The 26,804-nt window shown below is 40.0% G+C and overlaps 1 protein-coding gene across 11 annotated transcripts in view; it reads right to left on the bottom strand.

The window, feature by feature from the left end:
* Window positions 1-13,169: 13,169 nt before the first annotated feature.
* TRAK1 (trafficking kinesin protein 1) overlaps window positions 13,170-26,804 on the bottom strand; it is a 103,199-nt gene continuing 89,564 nt past the window's right edge. For 4 of the 11 annotated variants that reach the window (XM_072153436.1, XM_072153429.1, XM_072153432.1 and 1 more), the window contains 3 exons: window positions 24,396-24,725; window positions 18,698-18,800; window positions 13,170-16,525 (listed from right to left, as the gene is read on the bottom strand). In XM_072153436.1, the coding sequence (XP_072009537.1) occupies window positions 15,754-16,525; window positions 18,698-18,800; window positions 24,396-24,725 (1,205 nt within the window). In that variant the 3' untranslated portion in view covers window positions 13,170-15,753. Of the gene's footprint in view, window positions 16,526-18,061; window positions 18,156-18,697; window positions 18,801-24,395; window positions 24,726-26,804 lie in introns of all 11 variants that reach the window. The other 7 variants (XM_072153431.1, XM_072153434.1, XM_072153433.1 and 4 more) reach the window with 5 other exon arrangements.

Raw genomic sequence — 26,804 nt, 5'->3', positions numbered from 1 at the left:
TTCCTCCAGGGCAACTTTTATGGCTAACAGCTCTCTATCTCCAATAGAATAATTTCTCTCTGCAGGAGAAAAAGTCTTGGAAAAGAAACCGCATGTGAGAGTTCGACCCTTAGGCCCTTTCTGGGTGAGCACCTATCCGGCACCTACGGAGGATGCATCCACCTCAAGGTTCTCTCTGTGTCAGGCATAGCGAGAACAGGAGCCGAGGCAATGGTGGATTCAAGCGTGAGAAGGCCTCTTCAGCCGCCAAGACGCCCTTTTTGGTGAATGCCATGATGGGAGACACCAGAGTGGAGAAATGCGGGATAAACTGCCGGTAATAGTTCGTAAAACCCAGGAACCTCTGTATAGCTCGTAGTCCTTCTGGGCGCGGCCACTGTAGAACTGCTGACAGTTTATAAGGGTCCATCTGGAGACCTTTATCAGAGATAATGTAGCCCAGGAAAGGGAGGCACTGTTGGTGAAACTGACATTTTTCAAGCTTGGCATAGAGATGATTAGCCCAAAGCCAATTCTTGGAACGCAGGCACACCTGTGCCCCTCTCCCAACCCTCACTTACCTCTCCATGCTCCTGTTCCAGCTAGGCCACGCACGCGTCCCGACTCCCTAAAGCACATATTTAAAGGGCCAGTGCGCTGGCCACTTACAAGTTTTTCATAAAGTTCCCATCAACTCCCGCCGGATCTTTGAGCTACCAGACTTAGAGAAGGCTTCCTATGCGTGTTCCCTGTGTTCCCTATTCTCCTGCATTTATATCCTGTTTTGTTCCCGGATCTGACCCTGACATTGCTCCTGTTCTGCCAACATTGACCTTCTGCTCCGCTTCTGACTCTACACCTATGCCGCCTGCCCTGAACTTCTGCCTGCTCCTGACCATGAGATTGCCCGCTGCATTAGTACTTCGACCGCGGGCTAGTCGCGCCTGTTGAACGACCTGGTGGCACCATGCCGCAGCAAGACCATCTCGCTTTGTGGGGGCTCTGGTGAATACCAGGTGCCACTTAGATTCCGGTCCCAGGTGTCGGCTAGTGTGATCTCACATGGTGAGACAACGCTCTTTTGGTGAGATGGGAATTCAGACTTGCTTATGCCTTTTCTTCACTGGTCCTACTTTCATGGGTCTTGAAAAATATCAGACAGAATCAGGCAAGGGTAATTCTTTTGGCCAAAGAGAGTTTGGTTCTCGGTCCTGCGGGAGTTACCACTCACAGATCCTTGGATTCTACCGAATATACTGAACCTTCTGGAGCAGGGCCCAGTCTGTCATCCACAGAACAACAGACTTACCTGACAGCCTGGCTCTTGAAGCAGGAAAGCTGTAACCTTTTCTACCGAAAGTTTCATCCAATTTCCATAGGTCACAGGAGGTGATCGTACCCTCCTTCTGCGCAAATCCTTTATCTAATAGGAAAAAAGAGTTCCACTGCTTGGATGTTAGAAGAGCTCTTTTAGAATATTTAGAAAAGACTTCCTCCTGCAGAAAATCAGACAGTCTTTTTGTCCTGTATGTGGGCAAAAATAAGGGAGAAAGGCATCCCCTAACATGATTGCTAGGTGGATCAAGCTAGCAATTTCCTTAGCTAGCAGTTGCTAAATCCTGGGCTGAGTTTAGGGAAGTTTCCATAGACTAAATTTGCTGTGCGGCCACATGGTCCTCCCCTCATACCTTCTTTAGGCATTACCGCTTAGATGTGGCTAGAGCTCAGGAGCTCTCCTTCAGACGCAGAGTCCTTTCCTCTGTTGTCCCTCTATAAAGCGGTGCTTTTATATTTTAATCTCTCCGATGGTGCTGTCATGGTGAGTGAGTAATCGGTAATTACTTACCAGTAATTTTCTTTCACTGAACCACAACAGCACCACTTAGTTCCCTCCCTTTTGTTTGTTACACATTGGTGTAGTAAAGTTATATTTTGGTGACGGTAATTCCCTGATTTAATGAACCTGATATTGGGAGTCTCAACAGCTCTCTGGAAAAATACTGCGGAGGAGAAGGAGGTATGAACTTTTAAAGGCTGGCTTTTCTGTCCCTGGGGACAGACCAATCTCTCAGGTGGTGCTATCAAGGTTCAGGGAAAGAAAATTACTGGAATTTTGTTTACAACATAAAAACTATTTTGACTACAATTATCTACATTTCCGTTACAGATAATAGTGGAAAGGGTGTATTGAAGGGACAATAAGGTTCCAGGAAAGATGCAGAACGCAGATGAGGTTACAAACCAGACATAGAAAGCCAAAACACGTTATGGCAAGTCTTGGACAGCAACTACAGAGAGTTTTTTTGGGGGGGTGGGGGGTTGTCTCTTGAACAGTTACTATAAAATCTGGGGGCAGCTATTACAGAAACTGGAGAGATTTATCTTGGACAACAAAAATAGAGACTAAAAAGGGTTGGTTTGATCAACTGCAACAGAGACTAGTGGACAGCCACTACATAGACAGAATGGAGACATCTTGGACAGGTAAAATAGGGTAAAGTAGGGAAGGCTGTCTTGGACAGCAAATTCAAAGACTAGGGAAGGCTGTCTTAGACAGCCATGACACAGACTGCAGAAGGATGACATGGACAGCCACTACAGAGACAGAGGAAAGTTGCCTGGGATAGCAATGCCAGAGACTGTGAAAGGCTGCCTGGGTCAACCACTACAGAGACTAGAGAAGGCTATTTTGACAGCTTCACTGACTGGGGAAGGCTGTTGTAAACAGCCACATCACAGACTACGGAAGGCTGACATTGACAGGCACTACAGAGACATTGGTCAGTTGTCTAGGACAGCAACATCAAGACAGGGGAAGGCTCTATGGAACACCCTGTGGGGGTTAGCTTTTTTGTAGGGGGGTCAGCATTTCAGTTTTTGCCTCAGGCAACAAATAGGCTAGAAATGGCCCTGATGAGAGGTCCAACTTTTGCTGCAGAAAACATTCCTCAAACCATGACACTTCCTCCACCACTTTTCACTGGCTTCTTTACAAACTTTTCTCTTTACCCAAGCATACCCTATTGTCAAGCAATTCCAGCTGCATTGTTGAACTATTTGTCTTTGGAGGACAACCAGCCTTCTTGGGGAACTTCAATGGGATCGGATAGACTGATGACAGATCTAGTCCAGATCCCAAGAGCATATCTAAATCACTTTTTATTACTGCACATTGGGAAGAGATTAAGGGTCTCTATCACTAATTTTGCCCAGGGCAACACGGTGTCTAAAACCAGCCCTCTGTAAGGCACTCCTGATTTTCTGATTCAACTTCAAAGGCTTCTAACTTCACATCCATCAGTCATAAGGGCCTGTTTGTAGTTCAGTCCTATTCAAGTGAAAGGGGCTAAACTGCAATGCGAAGGACAGCTGCTATAGCACAGTTCTGAGCCTGGTAGCCTCTGATCTCTTCACAAAGCTTCTCAGGATGGGAGTTGTCCATTGTTGGACCTTCCATGGCTCTAATCAATTTCTAGGATTAGAAATAATGTATTGTATAATCAATGTCATGTAACTTTCCTGCTATCCTTAAGGGTGTCAAATGTTTTTCAATTACTCTAATTGCCAGCGTAAAATTGCAATAGATACAGAGTATATATAGACTACTTCATTCCATTTCACAAGGTGATAACATCATTTTAATTTGCAGTTGCATCTACCAATTTAGATTTTAATTTAGCTTTCACACTTTTAGTTTAATTTATAACAATAATTGTGTTTGTTTTTTGTTTGTTTCCATAACAACATAAAAAAAATAATTGTCTTCTATTTCTCATTATTCCCATCTCAATACATTCTTTGGTTGTTTTAGTTGTTTTCCTCGGATTCCTGCTGCAGGTTTTGCTTCTCTATCACTTTTTCCTCATACATGTTCTGTATTGCAGCCTATGGTCTTTGGGACTAATTATTATGTAATGCTCCTAAATTCAGCAAATATCTCATTGGACAGAGAATTCGCCAGCCTCAATATAGAACTAGTGAAAAGGTCAGAATGCCACAGGTTAGTACAACTGGAGATCTGGAAATGTGTTCACCTAACAGAAGATCCTTCATTTACACCCAATGCAATTTATTTTTTCAGAAGAATCCGTATCACACACATATATGACACACAACATTCAATGTGAAAATTACCGTGTATATATAACAGAGTATAAGCCGAGGTACCTAATTTTAACACAAAAAACTGGGAAAACCTATTGACTCGAGTATAAGCCTACAGTGGGAAATGCATTGGTCACAGCCTCCAGTCAGTATAAAGCTGACCAGCCCATATCCCCCAGTATAAAGCCTGCCAGCCCCTGTAGTATTTAGCTAGCAAGTCCCGCCAGTGTGTAGCCTTCTAGCCCCTACCCCCTAGTATATAGTCTACTAGCCCCTGCAGTATATAGCCAGCCCCCCAGTGTATAGCCTGCCAGACCCTGCCCCCTAGTACATAACCTGCCAGCCCCTACAGTATATAGCCAGCCCCCCTCCCCAGTATATGGGTGGCCAGCCCCTGCAGTATATAGCCAGCCCATGCCCCCCAGTATATAGTCGGCCAGTCCCTCCTCTGAGTATGCCAAGCCTTTAATAAATACAAATTAACACTGTACTCACCTTTCCGACGCCCTCCTCCTTCTTTCTTTGGGTCCTCGGAGTCATTAGGCTTCTCTTCGGGTCCCCACACACAGCCGGCAGACACAATAACGTCAGCCACTTGCTAACTTCATTTTTTGTGAGCCGCCAGAATTGCGAGGAGAGCCGAAGAGGACCCCAAGGACCCGAAGAGGCACTGGAGCAATTTTTGTGCTGAAAAACTTGGCTTATACTCAAGTATATAAGGGTAATCAATGTGCTTACAGAAGTGACAGATTTAGGGGTGCTACAATAATATCAAATCAGTGTACAACAAATGCCAATAAATATTACTATAAAACTACACGTACGTACAGAATCTTATGAATCTCAATGTACTTATTAGTAGTAAACAGAAGCAAATATGTTTGTAGATATTTGAAAATGAATGGCAAAACCTTGAGAGATAAAAAGGCAAATGAAGTGGACTTAACAAAATAAAAAATTGCAGTTGCACTATTTTCTAAATGTGTGTTCCAAATGACACATCCCCTTAGTTCTTTGGGTCTGTAAATCACAGATATATTAATTTTTTCTGTGCCTTGCACAACAAATTTGTCTTTGTATCACCCATCTGACACCAATTTTTTTTCATACTTCAGCAAGTACAGAGCTGTGTACGGTGTCATTTTTGCGTGGTGAACAGAAATTTTCAATTATTTCATTGCTGATAATAATTTGATAATAATGGCTTGTGCACCCGCGGTGTCCATCACAGGATCATTGACAGATTTCTATCCATTGGAAGTAAACAATAGAAGATCTAGAATTGAGATCTAGAATTGATACAGAAAGTATATTGGAAAACTAGATAATTTATCGGTACACAAACCACATCAGTTATTTGCTGACAACCCCTTTAAATCACAGCATATGTTTGCTATACAGTGCCATAATTGTATGTTAAAGGGAAGGACTAGACCTAAAAAAGATGCAAAACTGTTTCAGCATCCAGTGATATAGGTCAGCATTTGCATTCTAAAGGATTAATTGTTTTTAAAGTGTTATACCTTACCTCCCTATCCAGACAAAGCCCCTACAATATTCATCAAATGACTCCCATTAGTTTTAAAGTAGAGATTGAAAGCACAAACGTTAACTTCCTATTGCTAAGCAACAGCTCCTTACCTAGCCTGAAAAGACTTGTATATTGAGATTTCTACTACAATCCAAAAAAGGTGCAAAATGTTAAATCACTGCAAAAATGATCTTTAGATATGTTCTATATATTACATAATTGATGTCAGTAAAACAATCGCCCCGGTGAAACGTATACTGTGCTCACAGCTAATTTTCAGAAACATAGGAGAAACTTAGAGGTGTTTTCTGAGACTTTAATTAAAGACCAATACTTATGCCAACAATATCTCTCTGAGTATCCATCCAGCTCCAACTTCCTATGACACACCAACTCCCTGTAGTCACTCTGTAGCTCTGTGCCATTCAGGTAAATGACCGCTACACCAGCCACTGCCACTACACAATGTACAGAAATGTTCCTGGCACCAACATTCGGGGATAGGGGTCTTTGGAGGGATCAGGGGCAGGTTATGACTGCCTGGGAACCTGGGCTGAATAAAAATTGTGGCAGGTCTAATTTTTTTTTAAATGGATTGACATTGACTGCTTAAAATGTAAGCAAAATCAAGCTTATTGGGAAAGGAGGGAGGTCTTTTTGTCCGCTTTCAGTTCTGCAGTTTATGGATCTTTGAAGGACAGTCCTAGAAGGGCTCTACTATACATATGTGTTGTGAGCTGGCACACATGAATGAGGATTTAAGGACTAGAGGTCCCACATTATGTGATATCTACAGGAAGGTATCATACTTAATGGATGGCTTCAATAGCGACGAGCCCTCTAGAAGCCTTGATTCGCAGGCTGCCATCCTTTAGTGTACTATAGGCTTTTTAACCTTGCCTCCAAATTACAGTGTTGAATAAATGTGCCCCTGTTCTGATTAAGGACCCCATTATTTAGTCCAGCCATAGCTCATTGCAGAGATTGTTAGACAGTTGTACCCTTATACCCTTGTAGGTCAGTGTGGAGTGCAGATATACCTACCTACCTAGCCGCGATTATACCTACCCAGCGGCATCACCGCTCTCACTGTAGATACACAAGGCCAGCTTATGCCCATCTCACCGATCAGCTGACGAGACACCTTTCTGTACAGTGGACACGTCACCAATGCAATCAGGGCGTAACTACAACGGTAGCAGCCATAGCAGCCATAGTAGCGGCCCGAAGTGTCAGGGGGCCCCGTCATCCGACCACACACAATAAAGAATGGAGGATGTGCACCATTATATCTATATTGTACTGCACGTATCCAGCATAATATGTATATAACATATACTATGATGTATATATGCAGTATCCGTGTTGTGTATATGGTATCTGAATACACTGTATGTGAGCACTGTATGCATGTGTATATGGAGATGAGCATTTATATGAGAATGTAACTCGCATGTATGAGTATACTAATATGTATATTTTTTAAGTGGGAAGGGGGGCCCAATCCAGTAGCCTGCTAGGGGACCATGTCTCTAGGCTGAAACGCAAAGATCTTGTTCCATTTAATGCTTTTAGCCAAGAGATATTGTTAGCCTGTCTGATGGTTTTCTAAACAAGTTAAAATAAAGTCAAGAAGGACAAATCTTTTATTACTATGGCAAGTGCTGGACGTTGTTTCTTTTGCTGGATTGCACCTGGGTCGCGGGCTGCCGACAAGCAACAGGTGGAGAGCTGGTGATATTGTTTGGTTTTAGACTATGCTTATATAGAGGGGACATACCCCTATATAACTAAAGAGCTCCATAGCGTGAGGCACTCTGAGAATTAGGATACACAGTGCTGACAGCACTGAAAATAATTTTATTACAGATTCATTCAAGCTGTAATCCACACAGATAGTGTTTATACATACATTTAATAAAGGTTAAGTTTTATTTACACCCTCAACCTTCCTCTCTATTTCCCTATCCTTGGTCAGTTCTTTTTAACCCCTTGATGACCTGGTCTGTTTTTGTTTTTGCGCTTCCATCAAGAAATGTAACTGTTTATTTTTCCATGTACAGAGCTGTTTGATGGCTTGTTTTCTGCATAACAAATTGTAATGGCGGAATTTAATATTCCCACCAGGAAGAGGGGAAAAAAAAACTAAATTCAGTGAAATTGGTGAAAAAACTAATTTTGTGGGTTGAGTTCTTACAGCTTTCACTGTGCACTCCAAATGAAACCTCTATTTTATTCTTTGGGTCAGTAAAATCACGGGGGTACAGAATTTATCTAGGTTTTTTGTGGGTTTTAATACGTTAATAAATAACGTTAATTTATTTATAAACATTTATTTATATCATATTATATCTAGGGAACGGGGGATGATTTAATCTTTCACAGTGTTTTATTTATTTTTTACTATTATTAACCATAGGGAGTTGCTCCTACCATATACTGCAATAGTACAGTATTTCAGTTTATGGAGAACATGCTATAGATCTGTCAAAGTGTGCCACAGGTATGCAGCAATGACAGGGCCTGGAGTCTAATAAATACTTGTTTAAAGTACTATAAAGACTCCAGGTTGTTATGGCAACTAATCACCGCTCCATCACTCATCGACGATCAAAGCCCAAAAGGTGGCACTTGCACCAGCAGCAATCATGCTCACAAGCTCATACTCTATACTCATAGTCTCATATACTAGTACATCACAAGTTGTTAAGGTGTTAAAGGGGAAAGAGTTTTATTTTTCCTTTACTGGGAGTTTGCCAGAAGAATAATGCATAATAATGAAAATACAGAGCCAGGTGGAAGACTTTGTGGTCCCAAGCAAGACAAATGATATGGTGCCCCTCATTGCTGCCATTGGGGGGGGTTTAGTGCGACTGTGTTCAGGGGGCGCCGAGAAGGAGAAGGGGCCCAGGGTCACATAAAACCATCTTCCCTTCCTAGGTGCAGGGAACTCACTGTGTACACAGGGCTGGAGTATCATCCTGTGGGGGAGGGAGGGACACACAAAATTTGCCTCAAACTTTCTAGTGGTGGTCCTGGTGCCCCTCATTGAACTCTTCCCAACATTTAACCTTTGGTGTTGATTGATGAATCCAGTCATGTGTGCAGAACAGAATTTTGTCAATAGACAACAAGAGAAATGTCGTGGAGGGTTTAGTGAGAAAGGCCAGAGCACTTTCCATGCTTGAGACATCCAGCTCATTAGAATAAAGGCCCCAACATTATGTTTGTACAGCTCTTAAAACCTCAAAAACGGTTGCTCAAATTGCTTTATTGGGCATAATCTGCTAGACCCAGTTTAAGGAGTCCAAAAATCAAATCAGATTTTTTTGAGAAGGTACCACTTTCCAATTTAATGAAAAGCAGGAATCTTTGACTGTGATAATTGTCATGAAACAGACTTCATCTATATTCAAAGCAATTATTTCCCACCTACATTTTGAACAGCCTAGAAAGATTATCTAGTCAACAATTAAATGTATTCTTTATTATCAATAGGAACAAATTCTAACAAGTATAATTGCAGCAATAAAGAATATTATTAAGATCCTTAAACACTGAGTACAATTATAAGGTACTTAAAATATTGCTCATCTTAGATGATAACTAAGCACAGATTGTTAAATATATAGTATATTTTTATATGCTACAAATTAAAAATAAATTGTTTGCCGTTTTAGAAGCACCCGACCTAATTAAGCTACTATAATAGAGCCCTTATTGTATTGCATGGAGCTTTAGGTTTATCTTTGTATGTATTTGATTTTACACTTTATGTAATTAAAACCAATAGCAGTAATAACTTCTCTAGAGTTATATATGTGCCTAAAACATAACTTTTATTCAAACTACATAAAATAGCACAAAAATTATATGTAATGAGGTGTTATAAAGCTGCCGGCATATCCTGATGTTATTTAATAAAGCCGCATTTTTCGTAGTACAGTTATCATCATAGCTACCTGCTCATTGAGCACTCAGCAATATCAAAAGATATCCCTTACCGTGGTTCAGACGTGTGACGGATGATGTTGGTGGGAAGAATGGGCATCAGGGTAATACTCTATCCCTAATGATCCCCAATAGCTCCCGCTATTGAAAGGCAGTCCATTGACATGCCCTATTAACAAAAAATTCCCCCCAACGCATACACAGATTTCCCTGACGTATTTCCTCTTCCATGTGGTTCATCAGAGGGATACATGTGTTTGAGGCCAAAAAAAAAAAACAAAGTGTGGTTCTGTTTGGTAGATTAAACTGGGTATAAAGGGGAACACTGTAAGCTGCAGCCCCGTAATGACAGCTGCGAGTCCATCCATGTGGTGGATTTGCTGACTGGTTTGACAGGTTGACTACTTCCACATATTTATGTCACAATCCCACCCTTACTTGTACCGAATTGGATATTCACTCCAAAGCAGCATCTGATGCTGACTTGCTGTGAATGTTGTGAATTAGTGTGCATGTGCTGTGTGGTGGGTAAGACAGGTAGACACATCTCTATAGAGACGAGCAAAACCCGCCCCAATGAAGGCAGGAAATCACCGCTTACTTGTATTACAGGGAATGTCAGCAGGTAAAGAAGATAAATGATCACAACAACCCTTTTCCAGTTCTGCAATATGTTGGGTGACTAAGCAGCATTTTTAGGTGGTCTTAGACAAACATTTGGGAAAATGATTGGGTAACTGACAAACTCCTATCGAAATTATCCACAAAGATCATAAAAAATAGACACAACCACATTAAAAGAACCATAGTTTAACTAAGAAGACATATACCAGTAAGGCTACCTTCACACTGCCGTTGCCTGCCGTACCGTAGCACGGCGAGCACACGGCAGTGGCGGGGAGAGGATGAGGTGGAGAGAGCCGCCCCACCCTGCCCCTATCCATAGGAATATATGGCGCACAGCACCGTGAGGCCATAGAAGTGTATGGGGGACGTATATATACGCCGTACGTTCGTGTGAATGTAGCCTAATTGGATGACAGACTCGCCAGATCTACAGCCTTATGCAGCCTCAAAAAAATGGCAGCGCCCACGCGCAGGTTAAGATCAATGCTCCCCATGACATTAATCGGAGGGTAGCGATCGGTTGTCGTGACAGCTTCGGGTCTTCCGAAGACTTGAAGCTGCCTCGTTTTAACCTATTCATTACAATGTGCTATTTGCACATTTTAATGCTTGAGGAGGAAAATCCCCATATACTGCCATACTGTAGTATGGCAGTCTATGGTAGGATCAATCAGACAACCTAGGGTTAAAGTAACCTAGGAGGTCTGAAAAATAGTAAAAAAAAAAAAATTATAGAAAAAAACCCCTAAAAATTGTAATCACCCCCTTTCCCTAGAAGTCAAATAAACATAAATAAACAGTAAAAAGCAAACACATTGGGGGTCATTTACTAAGGGGCCGATTCGCGGTTTCCCGACGTGTTACCCAAATATTTCCGATTTGCGCCGATTTTCCCTGAATTGTCCCGGGTTTTTGGCGCATGCGATTGGATTGTGGCGCATCGGCGTGCACGCAATGGAAATCGGGGGCATGGCTGAACGAAAACCCAACGGATTCCAAGAAGCCGCCGCATTTTAAAAAAAAAAAGTGTCGCTGGACAAGCGCTTAGTTGAACTGCCTTAGTGAATCGCCGGAAGATCCAAATCCACCGCAGAGAACGTGCCGCTGGATCGTGAATGGACCGGGTAAGTAAATCTGCCCCATTAGGTATCAAAATATAATAACATTTTTTCACTGTGTACCAAACACAAAGAAAGAGGTTGATGTGCAAATTGGACACGAATAGTTTAATTACATAAATCCATGACACTTAAAAAAAAAAAACAAAAAAAAAACAGCAAGGCTGGATTTGATTAAAGAAAAAAACCCCATACTCAGAGTACAATTTATGTCTATCAACTACAAAAAATGTAACATATTGCTCCAGGAAGGAAGTTTTGTTACTTGTAATAGTCCTGCCAGAGTACAGATTGTTTATAGGGGAGCAGAGACGTTGCAAAGGTTAAATGTACAATACATAAGAAATAAATGACCTCCTGAGGAAGCCTGTCTACCCTAGAAATTGCATTAATGGCAATGGGATTTCTAACTTGCACTGTTTTTGCTTTTTAAAGCAGCAGTGTGAACTGAGTCTTAGTAGATGGGTTCCCACTGTGATAAATCATCAGCAATCCACCAATTCTTACTCAAATGTTGTACAAAACCCATAAAAAAGATACAACATAGCAAGCTATACTGTTTTTTTGCTCAATAGGAGGGGTTGTAAACATTGGGGTGCCAGGAGTGATTAACAGAGCAATTCCACAATAAAAACTTTGGTTTTCTAGGGTACCCAGATGGGGTTGCTTGGACACAAAATGGTATCATGTAACAAATTTTGGCATATCATTACAGTTTATTGTACCATAAGTTTTTGGATATCTTGATTTATTTGACATTGATCGATGCTTCCCCTGTTTGATCCATGAATGGTAGGGGGCGTTTTCTGGGTCCAAGTTATTACTCTTGACTTTTTCCTGTCTTTATGATTTTAATTGTGTTTTTATATGTCTGTCTTGGAGTGTTCGTGTTATTGGCTACAATAAAAAGACTTTGTACATGACATATAAATTTCTCCCCTTAATTCTCCTTCTTAAATATATAGTGTTATTTTTCTGAATCTTTTCTGTGGTGTCCATCACTGTATTAAAGCCCCTTATAAACAAGTGTTTTTCATGTGCACGTTCGGTGTGTGTTTCTTTGGGGACTCATCAAAAACACATTGCACTCTGAGATACATGCAGGTACAATGCATTATTCACTGATACATTGCCAAAGACAAACTCAGAACTGATGAAACTGTGCAACACTTGGGGCCAAAATATCTTTGCGTGGGTCCTCCGGTTTCCTCCCACACTCCAAAACATACAAGTAGGTTGATTAGATTGTGAGCCCCTTTGGGGACAAGAAATAATTTGGCAAAACTCTGTGTCGCGCTGCGTAATGTGTGTGCACTATATAAATAAAGAATTATAATTATCTTGGGCATGGAGTTCACTAGAGATTCACAAGTTGCCATTGGAATCCTCTCTCATTCCTCCACAATAAGGAGCTGGTGGAAGTTACAGACCTTGCAATCCTCCACCTTCCATTTGATGCTCAAAAGGGTTAAGTCTGGAGAAATGCCATTCCAGTACCCTTTCCCCCAGTTTCTTTAGCAAGGCAGTAGCGGTCTTGGAGGTGTCATGTTGTTATGCAGTTGAGAAGAAGCAGAAGGGATAGGCAGGTATCCTGCATTTCCATCCACACCTTTACATTACTAACCTGGGAGAAGTGCCCAAAATGCCACTTTCCCCAACCTCTTTATGTAGGTGCTACCAAGTGTAGGCACTTAGGATAAGAAAAGGGAACTTTTATGGAAGGTGGGGCTAGGATGAGGCAACCAGTATTTTATTCATTCCCCTATTTTCAGGTGACTGTCACTGTACAACTAAACTGAACACCAAAATACTGTAGTTTATGGAAATTTCAGTATTATCCACAACAAAACAGAATCCAATTTAATATAGATTGCAAAGTTTATTATTTGAGAAGCAAAATGATAACATGTTTATTGGTTACATCCAATATATCAGGGAGCACAACAAAGGCTTCATGATAATGATTGATACAGTCAAGTTTTCATTGGCTTAGCTACTCTCTAATGATACATTCTGATAAAAATATAGCTATGAATATTTGCTTCACAATAGGCACACATTAACAAAATCGGAGGAATCATATTACAACAAAACAAGAAGGAAGACCCCATAAGCCAACACGTTACATAGCAGAGGGCGCAAATCTGTAGGATTTCCAAGAGATGAACCAACCAACTGCTAGAGTGAAAACTTCACATACGTGACCTGGCCTCCACCTTGAGGGACATGTTATATAGATTGATTACACCTATATATCTCATGCTGTAGGCCAAGTGGTTACATGTGATTATCAGGTACAGTATCATGATTGAGAAAATGGATATCAAACAAAATTGTCTTAGCATCAGCAATGCAAGGATCTCGGATATCACATAGAAGAAGAGCACCTGTAGGTGTGGGTTCATCAGTAACATATTAAATATATGAACTAAAGGCAGCATTGTATACAGCCGTGTCCCTTGTTTTTATATTGTGTGCATTGACATATCTAAATTTTTCGGTATGATGGCATTTATCTGTATTAAAGACTTATATTTCCATAATTAGAAACCTCAGGACCAAAAGATAGTGTGCAAATAAAAAATAATAATGAAAGAAAGACAAATTAAATCAGACTGATAAGAAACGTGATAAACAATAACAACATATCGGGTGCAATGTCAAATTCAAGTAAAAAAAAATATTATAAATTAGAACAGAATAAAATAATAAAGTAGCACTCGACTCTAGGTGAAATGTTTGGCCTGGTGTGGTTGAACATAGCATGGCCTACATTGACCTCTGTTCATAAAACACTTTAAAACCTAGATCATCAAAGCAAAAACAAAAATTGTCTAATAGTGCTCTAACAGTTCTATGACCTTCCTATAATAATCATATAAAACACTAGCTCAATCATTGACCCACAATAACATTAAATACCTTCCCGTGGCTTTAAGTCCTGTTAACAAGCATGGTTATATCCTGTGTTCACGGTGTGAGCTTACTATCCCTTTCTCTGAAACAGGCCCAGTGTGTAGAGGAAAACAACAAATACAAAATGAAATTCAACGTACAAAACAATCAGGTTAAGGTGACTGCAAAATAAGATTAAATATGGATTTAAAAAGTGTATACAGTATATACAATATTTGTCAAACTACGAGGCAATACAGACAAATATTCTGCTCACTTCTGCGCTAGGACAGCTACTTTCCAATGTAGACCAATAAGGTTCATCAACTGATGTTGAAATGTGTCCATTAATGGGTCAATCACAGTGCCATGGCTTCCATTACCGACCTTATGCCATTTCTGCAGTGTGAACAGAATATTCTATATTGATGACTTTTTAAGGAGTTCTCTGTTTTTGCTAGATATTTTTTATTAGCCAAAGAAGGATATTCTAATTATAACTTTCAAGACTTCCCATGTTTCCTAGAAGTTCTGGTCCCTCTCTCTACGCAGGGAGTCCTGCTCAGCCAATCACTAGCTCACACGTGCCACTGCTGTAGCTTTTGGTGAGTGTTTTTCCAGTGTGTCAAGAGGTAACAGGAAGCAGAGACCAGTGGGGATCCCTGAAACACCCCAACAGTAGTAAAAGCCTTTTACAAGTATTTAAGAGTTTGACAAAATCTTTAATGTATCTTTAGGCGCGCTGTTCAGTGCTATAGCCAATGCTTTAGCCACCTCCACATATTGGATCATTTTTTTTGGCAAAAGTTAAAATACATGAAGTGAACTAAAATTAGTGCATACATTATTCTCTATAAAATTTGTGTCATTATGATTGTGATCTTCCGTCTTCGTAATACTACATTGCTTATACGACATGTAAAAGTATTTCCATGTATTGCATTGAACAGCACAGTGACCACATATTCGTGGGTTAAAGGGCATCTTCCACCAGGATGAAGAATTGTATGCAAATTACCCTGAGGGGCTCCAGGCTCCATAGGTACCTGGAACCCCTCAGACTCATTTGATTAGTCTTTTATCCTGGTGGTAGATGCACTTTTAGGATACTTCACACCTGACCAGGCAAGAGCTTCCTTGCAATTGAAATAAAAACCTTGGTTGGTAATTTTAATACTAAAACTATATTTGCATTCTAGCGTCCCAACAGTCCTTTGGGTTCAGTGCATTCCAATTAAATTAATGTACATCATAATCATTATTATATCTACAATTTTTCAGCAAACTCAGTGAGTTACCGTTTACAACCAGTAAAATAATTTTAGTTACAGTATATTTATTTACATATTTATAGATCGTACACGCTCCACTTCTTATCTAGGCACAATGATGAATTGTCAGTACAAGAAGGATAGGGGGAGGAGACCCGAAAAAAGTCTTGGCTTTGTAGGTGAGCACAAGGTATGGCCGGATCAATAGATAATGTGCAGGGATAAAGCAACCAGCCTTTGACTCTGAGTGAAACAGTCATCGGTAGCTGGATGTTCTTCACCGTAAGCTTGTCTGTTTGGGTAACTTTGCCCCCATCATAATACCTGGTGTCAATGTTGATGGTGCTTTCATTTGCATGCTCGATCCTACCATAGCTGGAAAGCTACGGTTCCTTCGAATTCCTGTGTTTAGCTGACTAGTTACAGAAGGGTAACTTAAAGGCAGACCCTCCTGTATAAGAGCTCCAGGAACAAAGGCCCGTACTGGTCCCTGGGCACCACAAAGCATGGGACTTTCACATGCCGAAGATGCTTGTGCTGGTCCTGAGACTTTGGCAATTCCAAATTTCTTTACCTTGTCTACTAAATTTAGGTTGGAGACCGAAACATCGGTTTGGCATTCACTGCTTCGTATGTTCTTCTTCTCTCTTACCTCCTTTAGTATGGAGCTGGCGGGTTTAGAAGCCAGGAAGTTGTCATATGGTGGGCTGGTGCATTTAAAATCTAGAGAAGGTGGAGAGAAGCTAGGTGTCTGCATAGGTGAATTTGGAGGAGTAGAAGGTATGACAGACATTTTTGGAAGCGACTGATTTGTGATATAAGTCTGCCCAGCCCTGTCCCAGCTCTGTGGGTTGTACACAGCTGCGGAAATACCCCGTTCCTTCAGGAGCCTTACTAATCCAAGAGATGTGCTCATAGTGGTGGTTGATTCTCTAAGATTAGTAAAAGACTCTGCCAAGCTGAGACGTCTAGGTGTGCATGGGGTGCTTGCTGGCGTTGATTTTAGATTGCTGAAAATGCCAGAAGCAGGAGTAGGTGTTGGGTTAAGGCTGCAGGATATAAAGAACATAAACAAATCAGAATTCAATAAAGAAAATCACACAAAATAGTAATAGTTATTAAACATTTTAGAAGATACTGTAAATGCTTGCAGGCTACATGCGAACTGAAACAAACTATTATTAGTTTTTGTGAAACAAGCTAGCTGTCACCTATGTAATCTCCACTTCACTTCTAAAGAAAAAAAAAATAAAACCACATTTGCTTTCAGACAAAAAACACAAATAGTTTCTTTAAATAGAGCTTCTATTAGGCTTTCTGGTGTAAGGAGAAGTATATCAGAGCAATATTCTAACATCCTGGTGTCCATCAGTTACAAAGCTAATACATCACAGCCAGGGATGTTAAGTCAAGGAGTTGTCAAAGATGTGTCTGTTTTAGGTTGAATTTTAAATGATTTCTACCAATTCTATCTAAAATATATAAATATAGAGAGCTGGGACGAGGGGAAGATGGCTATAGGCAATCCCTTAGGGCGTAACCTCTACACTGGTCTGTGCGGCGCAAATGAGTGTCTCTCTCTACATATTCATAATACAGTATGTCTGTATTATATGTGTGTATATGACTAATATTTATTACAAACACACAGTATATACATAATTTTAGGGGGATGGGTGCTTAACCTGCCGAGGGTGCCAAAGTGTCTCCCTCTGACCCTGCTTCACAGCCCAAGTCAAAGAAGACATGGTGCCTTTCCTTATGGACGCCTTATGTGTTCATACTCCCTTACCAAGCTACTATCAATATTTAAATGTTATCAATATAAAAGTTTACTTTTCCGTTCTTACCACTTGGTCTACTAAATGAATTTACAATAACATGTGCTTTGTCAGTGTGTCATAAACAGGGCATAAAAGATAAAACATAACATAAAAGCTAGAAGTTTGCCTCCATATCTCTTACAGTAAAGGCCTGAAATACCTGCTTAACTTTAAATGTCCCCATTCAAATATGCTCCCACGTAAAATTTAAAGGGGCAGTATCTATATAATATTAAGTGTCAATACTGTCTTTATTGTATTTATCTCCTCTTTCCCTGGTTAGCGCTGGTGGCTGAAGGGCTAGTGATCTTTTTACTTCTACTAAATTGCATTCATTACTAGTGTCTCATTCTATGCATGATTTGTAAAGCGCTATGGAATTTGATGGGGCTATATAAGATTATTATTATTAATATCCTTTAAACTGTAAAAATACTAAATCAAGACAAAAAACCTTTCCAGAAACATTACACATAAACATGCATAAAAGCATGAAATACACAAAACAACTTAATTTTTTATCAAATGTTACTTGTGTAAAAACTATACATGCCTGTGGGAAACATAACTGGTTATAGGTAAGTATTTAGCAATTACACAAGACAATATGTCATAATCCATTAGAATGGCACAACCCATCATAACCGCTCTTATTGTTGTTAAGATGATGATTCTGTCAGTATTTATGTTAGCTGGGGGCACATACATGTCTTAACTACAGCCACCCAGTCAGCAGGGGACTGCACTTGCACTACTGCTCACCCCCTGCCATGCTTGTCACAGAGCCTGCCCTATAGCTCCTCTCAGCAGAACGTGGTATATAATCCTTTTTTCTTCTTCTTCTTCATTAAAAGACCTGTGAAGAACCATGTTTAATTGAGTGACTCTTTCAGCAATTAAAAAAAAAATTCAACATCATTCTGGTAATTCTCAACTTTCCACATAGCACCCAGACACAGATCCACAATCTGTGCACTAAACTCAAAGGATGTATCCACAATGTATAGCAGAATAAAGTGGTGATACTTCCCCTTTAAATTTTACCATTCCAGGACTGTACTGAATGTATCTGTACCACTATAATTGCCATCAAATACACCAGAAAGCCAAAAGGAACCCCTCAGTACAAAGGTCTCCATACAATTCAGTGGTGTAACCTATGTCTGTAGAGCTAAGGATTATACTGCTTGAAAATATGAGCACTAATACATGAGGTCCACATATGTACGAACAGCTTACAGTGGTAAACTCCATCAGATGAGTATATAAAAGGCTATATGTTTAGAATACACCACCCCCTGAGGATAAGCAAGTGTGTTAAGGGCAATAGAGCGACAAGAGGCTTCAAAGTGAATGGTTGAAGAACATCAGAAAACAGTATAATAATAAATATCTGACCTTGGAGTGACTCGTGTCAGTTCATCAGATGGGTGCAGAATCCGACATGTGGTGAACGTAAAGGTGGAATTGGTCTGAGACAAACACTTTCCAGGATGGTGCACTGTGTACGTGAACAAAAAAAAAAATCATGAATAATCATGAAGAACTCCCATCAAACTATGGGGCAACAATTGGCACAAAACAAATGATACAAAACATAAAAGTTTGAAAAATTTAGGAACAACTTTTTAATTCTCCTTTCCACCTGTCCTCTACTTTTTGCTAACATGACAAATTTATGTGATCAAGAAGTAGAGAACAGATTGGGGTTCAGTGCAGGATCATAATTCTTGGGGTTCACATGTAGTGTGTTACCATGGAATCACAAAGGTCTACATAGAACTGTAGACCAGAGATACTATGCCTTGAGACTACTTACAAAGTTGAATGATATTAAATTTCAGATTTACTAGAGTAATAAAATATGTTCCCAAAGTGAATATATACATATATATAAGGGGAAAGATCAAGGGGTATCAAAGCTGTACCAAATTTTTCATAGACAATGTTATAAAGTAGAGATTATTCTATATAGGTCCACTATGGAAACTATTTCTTAAAAGAAGCCAACAGTAAAATTAGTAAGGAATGAGGAACACCACAGATTGGAAATATTATTTCCAGAGTTATTTGTACTCAAACTATGAGCAATGATATAGAATCTGTCTACTATATTTTTCATCATACAGTATGTTGCATATAACTCTGGACAGAAATTTGTTATGTTGCCCAGTGAATCTCAAGATTTTGCAGATCACTGTAAATCATTGATTACATATAGAGGCTGCTAAAAGAAGAGTCAAGCAAAGTTCTGAGCACAAGAAAACAGAAGCTAATACTATATTCCCTGGATCCTGGGAAGCAGAAAAGCGACAGTAAAGAAAGCAGATTGAAAACTGCTTGTATACCACACCTTTATATCCAGATTTTCAGGGCCGTAGTAGACTGTGTTACATGACTTAAACTGTTAAATATTATTCCTGAAAGAATGTACGAATTAAAAAAAACTGAATTGTTTAATCAGTATTAATTGGAATCTCCCAAATCACCTCAGCAGTAAAAATATCAGGGAAAGCAGATTTAGACACTGCAGAGTAGAAACAGAAGCTGAAGCCATATGCTTCATCACTTTAGAGCCTGGAATTTCCTTACTTCTGCTTTAGACTCTACCTGAAGATTGACTCCTTGATCCTCTTGACGGTGATCAGAAAATCACATGATCTTGGAAGATGGGGAAAGTCTCTTTTGCTGTAAAGCCGCTCTGTCCTGTCCACTAGGACTGTGTAAATGTCAGACCTATTCAGGTATGAGCCCTTTTTACAATGGGGGTTGGAGACTGCGTCGACTCATTCATCAGTTAACATATCAAAAGGAACAAAAACAAAACCAAAAGAACTTACAGGAAAAAAAAAATGCTTTGTGATAAGAAACCAAGCAATAAAATTATGGAGTCAGATTTTTTTTTTGCAACCTGTCAAGTCCCTTTTCATTTAATAAAGAGGGCATTCAAAAGGAAAATAAAGTAACAAAAATAGAAATATTATAATTCTGTGCTTTTTTTCTACAAAGCAGTCAGAGCTTGAGAACTTTGGTGTCATGTATGCAAATGACCCAGGAGTTCCAAGAACAGGAGTCTCTTGGTCCTACTTGTCACAAATGGCATAAAAGACATTTGAGAAGTATCTCTCTCCATAAAACTTGTCATGCAATTGGCTAGTATTCCATGCATGATAAGTAGGGCAGGGATTGCATCTCATCTGTCTTTAGGGCTGCTGAGAGTGTAATTTGCATACATATCAAAAGACAAAAGAATAAAGAAAAGTCATGTTATGTAGTGTTTCTATCCTCCGCAGCTGTAGGCTCCATCCAAAGCAGTGACAACACTTTAGACACCATCTTTTCCTTTTAAGGAAAAGGCATCCACTGCTTGGACCTCCATCCATCAGCTGTTTATACTGCAGTATGAACCTCAGACATATAATGCACTAAAGGTTAGCTATAAAATGTGCGGATATGTTTGGCTCGTCATAAGGAGAGATTAGTACCTAAATAAGGGACACCCCAGCTTCAACCTTCGACCTATAATTTCAGTGAAAATTGAGTTTGGTTAAAGGGTTGTATTAACTATTTTAGTAATCTCCACAATAAGAGATTAGTTAGGGTCAGATTGCTGGGAACCTGACCGATCGTGACCCCAGCAATCCAGAGAACCAGGGTGTCTGGATTGCCTTATCACATCTGTAACTCAAGGCTCAAATTTGTTTAAAGGGAACCAGTCATATCTAGTCTGAAAATGTAGTCTGATCTGCATAAAGTATGTAACAGAGCTGAAGGATCTGAGAGGATTCCTATATAGATTTGTGAAATTTAATAAAACAGGTTTTGCATTCATTAATATACCTGTTCATTCTATGCTGAGAAGACAAGACGACTTAGGAGGAGTGTATAGTCATATGCTGTGCTAAGGCCGCGTTTACAAGAGCAGTGCTAGCGTGATGGGGGCATGCCTCAGGCCAAACGCATACGTTTGTGGGGAAACGCTAATGAGATAGGGCCAAAGCATTGCCCGCTGCGCTTGGAAACATGTGATCACACGCTTGTGGAGAAAATTACAATGACGATTTTTTTTCTACACTTATCAAGCATTTCTCATATTTCATTCCAACCACCTTCCCCAATTTTCTGAGAGGTAAGTGGAATGAATGGGAAGTCACATCATTTATGTCTCTACCAGCTGAGGGAGATGAAAGCATTAGGGGAAAGGAGTCTTGAAAACCTACCACCACCCCCCCCCTCCCCGCCACATCGTGCAATGTGCCAGTGATGCCAAGAGGCTCTGGACTGGCGTACTATTCTGCTGTAGCCAAAGTAAATTCCACAGGCCGGGTGGTATACACCTTGTCCAGCCCATATTGTACTATTATTCCCCCCTGGTTTTGATTATCTGAATCCTCGCTCAGCCAGTCACCTGTTAGAAATTTCCCACAACTAATTGGTTTTTAGACAATTTTTGGGCAGTTTCCAACTGGTCCGGAAAGGAGACCTGGCTAGGCCAACTAATAGTGGATGTAAACTAGGCCAACTAATAGCTGGTTTAAAGGAGGCATCCAGCATGATTTACCTGGCGCAGAATACGGTTTTGTAGTCTAACTGCACTGGTCTATTCACTAACACTTTATCAAATTTACCCCAATGTCTTTCTGTTCAGAATCCTACCATGCAAGCCTAAGATTTATAACCACTTAAAAAAAAAAATTAAGATAAAAAAAGTATCAATCCCTAAATATGGTAAACCGTGGAAAGAATACTATAAAAAGCTTTTATTACATTACCTGTAAACAAAAGCAATAATAAAAAACATTATGCCAAATTACGGCAACTACTGTTTAGAAGAAAATTAAAAAATAATAAAAAGTGTTCAGTATTTCAAAAACCCTTTAATCCACATATTCAGATTTAGCCTTGCAAAATCTCACACAAGATCTTCAGCAAATCTGTACAAATACAGTATCTTTCATTAGTGCAAAATAATTATTTAGCAGTGCAAAATAACATCCCTGATGGATCATTTGTCACTTACACATATTTACAAGTCTTTTGTATAAAATAACATATACAAATGTTAAGAAACAGTGGCAGGTAAGTAGTGCACATCAAATATGTGCAATTACATGATGCAAAGCAAAATGCATGAATTTACCCAAAAATGTATTTATATAACCCCCAAAAATTAAGTTGTGGGGAGATTCCACCAAAAATATAGACATCCAACTTCTCAGTTTCCAAGCAAAAAAAAATTTCTGAAAGCAAGGTATTCTGCCATTTGTATGGTAAAGTCTAGTTTACACAGCACAGTGCAATTCCTGTTCTTCTAAGTAATGGGAGGCAGCACCACTGTAGTAGTAGCAGTAGTTCATTTGGATTTCTTTATTGTGCAATTGATGCATGACTGGTGCAGCTTACAGGAAATCTAACATCAGAATCAAGCATGATAAGCCAGGGGAACTTACAACTGTGACTATGGTCATTGTTATTCATGGCCTTCTTCCTTATAAAATAAAATGTTAAAAGAATGCTAATGAGCCTGAGGGGCTACCCACACCTCTCTGTGATCTGGCTATTTGGACTGTAACACTGTCTTATCTCCGCGCTTCATAAGTTATTTTAGAAGGAAGGAGGCCATGGATAACAAATATAAAAAGATTGCCACATTCACGGTGCCTGGATCTATGAGTAAGTGTACCCGTATCATCATAATGGAATTTGATGGTAGATTTGCTTTAATGCTAGATACACATCTCGTCTCGTCCCCTCCGTTGAGAGGATGCGTCAAGAGATTTTCAAATGTATATTTACAACGGAGGGTCATAATGTATTCCCACTGTGCTCATACTTTGGGTTAAATTCTCTGGTTCAGCCAGTCGCCCTTGAAAGTGGGAGGAGTGAACACTAGAAGAAGCCAGCGATTTGTTGCTGCCAATATTACGGGTGTCTTCCAATTAACATAACCTTCCATATTTGGACAGTTACATCACAAGGGAAGCACCCAGGCTATACGCTCAACAAAGGCTGAGGATAAATGCAATCCAGTTGCATCCGTTACCCATAGTCTCTAAAGGTGTCCACTGTGCATGTACGGTGTTCTCAAGGAAGAAGCAGGATGATAGTGTTTGCTGCTTTATGCAATGGATACTGAACAGACGGAGGCAATAAGGATGCCTCCATTTATTATTACAAGTGTACCCAGGTAGCTTCCCTGGTGTAAATGTGTTCAAAAAATTCCATGTGAATCCTAAAAAGCTGAGTGGGCTCCTCGGAGCCTCCTGCAGATCCTGCCCACATAGCCTTCTTTATACACCCTATAATAAAGGGAAAGCAGTCAGTCACTGTGTATGGGGAGTACTGTATAACCAGGACCCATCACAAGGATATTCTGTTCCTTTCACTCAGAACTGCTGCAATAAATAACATAAAGCTACATATCACAGAGCTCAGTTTCTTCGCCTCATACACAACTCTTCATAAATTACTTAACAGATTCAATGTCAAGGGCTTTGTAACTTGTAAGAAAAAAACAATACCGTATGTGCATCTAGTTCTTCCCTCTGTCTCAGCATGGCACCTCCGGTCACCACCAGTCTCTCTGGTATACAGAGCCTCAGCAGTGACCTCCTGTATACAGCCTTGCACAGGTGCATTGACAACATGCTGAATCGGAGGCTAGGACAAAGGTAAGAACAGTATTGGTTCTCTTATATTTAAACCGCCCAGGACAAACCGCTCACAACAAAAAATCCTGGACAATCCCTTTAAGTATCTACTATAAATTTGTATGGATGTCATGTCAATTAAAATGCACTCTACTATTGCCCATTCCGAGTCAAAGTGTAGCCTTAGAGACAAAGCTACATACAGTACAGTACATTCAACCTGTTACAAGCCTGTTTCTTTTAGCAGCCTTTATATATAAAGCATGGCTTTTGCCAAGTAAAATCTGGAAAAAATGTGAACAAGTAGACCTGCTAAACAAGAGATTATTTGTTATTGTATGAAGTAAAACATGTGCGAATGTGCTGTGGTGTAGAGGTGAAAATGGCCCAATACTCAATATCCTGTAAAGATGTCCATTTTACAGGACGTAAGGAGGATCCCTCACCAGACCCCTCATCATCGTCTGTCGCGGGCTCTTGCAAGTCCTCTGGGGCAGCCTGAGAATGGCTTGGACAATTCTTGCTGTCAGATACAGTCACTTGTACTTGAGACCTCTCACCTGAGGTCTCTGAATGATGGACGGGACTTGAGGTAGTTAAGTTCTTGAAAGGAATGTCACCTGTCTCGTCTTCTTCAAAGTCTGTGAAGCAGTACACGTCCTCCTGGTCAAGATCTAAGGTTCGGAAGCCCTTGGTAACCACTCCAGGCCTAGGGTCCAGGATTCCTCCTAGGTGTGGCTGTGCCAACTGCTGCCAATGATGTAAAGTTGCTGAACCTGGAACAGACAAAACAAATGGATATGAAGTAATACCAATAAAGGTCCGTATTCTATTAATACTAACGAGTTGAAGAGTAGTAGTAAAAGGTAAAAAGCCTGTTTCAAAATACATTTGGAAATACTAATGCTCAAGTTAGAAAATCAGTCATATGACCGAATTACTAGATCATCTTTAACTGCTTAAGTCATACATTTTGTGGAAGACATAAGAGCAATTGCCCCAAATTTTCAAATCTGGCAAAGTCGACCGCTCCAGTTCAGGTCTGTCTGTGAAAATCTTGCCTCAACATGAGTGGATCAGTTATGGGACATAAAGGTCCTGTATTTGAGCCAGCATGAGGTCTGTTAGGTATGAGTAATGAGTATAAGGATACACATGTAAAGGAAAATGTTCTCTAATAACTGGGACATTATTGCCCTCTGGCGGCATAAGAAAATGCAGTAATAAGTCATAAGAAACAAAATAATTTTGGCAGCTGAGTAAAAACTCACGCAGCCAATAAAGCTACTTCCTCCATTAATAATTTTTTTGAAATTCAAATTAAGGGCTCATTCACATGGCCGTGTGTTCGCCCGCACCTGATTCTTGGCTAGAACAGGGTCAGAAGAAGGAGGAGTGGGCGCACTTCACCCCTTCTCCCTTCACAGGCAGACAAACAGCCGACTCTGTCACAATACGGATCACAATAATGTATCGTGTTCTCACTGTGCCATGCCCAGGAGCCACAGAGGTCTATGGGGGCCTTTGATCTGCTCTCAAATCATGCAACCAGATGACGGCCCTTAATACGGCCATGTGAATGAGCCCTAAAAGTTTCCTAACAGTTGCAGGGTTCAGAAGGATAAGTGGATCGATCTATGATTAAGTGTCCCTTACTGAAACCACAGTGACTGAGGTAACCTACTTTTATTTTCTATCCATGGTCTCCTTCCTTTTAAATTCCTTTTAAATTCAACTTTTAAAATTATGCTAATAAGTTGGATCAGTGATCTGGCTTTACAGGCTGTGACACTGTCTCACCCTTCCCTCTGCTTCCTAAGCCCATGTGCAATGAGCACTTCTCAAGTCTTTATGCTCACTTCATAGTTGCTGAGGAAACAGGGGAATGGTGAGACAGGGTAACAGTCTGTAAAGCCAGATCATAAACCCTCAGGCTCATTAGCATCATTTTAAAAGTTGATTTTAGAGGGAAGGAAGCCATGGATAACAAATAGAAGTCTAGACTCACATCTCATATAGCACACTAGTGTAAGGGCACACTTAAAGCATAACTAAACTTTTAAATGTTAGAAATCAATAATCCAGATAACCATAAGATTAAATGAAAATGTTTGTATCACTTTTCCCTGCCTTTCTTCCTTATTTAAGCAGTTTGTGTGAATCTGCTTTCTGATCTGTATCCTCCAGGGCCGAGAGATAAAAGGCACCTGATAGTGTGGTAACTCTTTACAGTCCCTCAACAGTCTAAACTGCCCAGAGAGCTGAATTATCAAGTACAATATTCTCAAGGTATAGGTATAAAAGTTATACAACCTATGTAATTGTTACTATGTCTGATTTTACTCGCTCAATGGAAACACTGTTGTGCAATGATCAAGACAGACCATAAGCCGTAAGGGCGCTAGTTGCGCCTAATTTATGTTACAAAGTTGAGATCTAACTGTGAATTAGAACAAAGGTCGAAAAACGCAAGAAATCAATGCCTTGTATTAATACTGACATTACTGTAACTGAGACTAAAATGTATGCATGTTTGTTCTTTACGGTAGACCAAATAAAGCTTTAAAAAAAAAAAAAAAAAAGAATGAAAAAAAAAAATATTCTCTAGGTATGGAAACATGTAATCACTACAGAAGAAAGAAAGATCAGAAAAGAGACCAAGATAAAATGTTTTTATTTAAAGAAACCTACCACTTTAAAATGACACTTATAACCCACAAATACCTTGCAACAGCTCAGGGTGAGATGATGCCGGAGAATATCTTGACTATTTGCAGAAACCGCTGTATTCCGTGTAAAACTGTTTTATTCGTTATATTCAAACCCCCCCCCCTTCGGCGCACCACCATAGCGCT

This window comes from Engystomops pustulosus, chromosome 5, assembly GCF_040894005.1.
Source record: "Engystomops pustulosus chromosome 5, aEngPut4.maternal, whole genome shotgun sequence".
NCBI lineage: Eukaryota > Metazoa > Chordata > Amphibia > Anura > Leptodactylidae > Engystomops > Engystomops pustulosus.
Note: the sequence above shows the minus strand (reverse complement) of the source record. Positions and strands in the feature narration are given on the sequence as shown.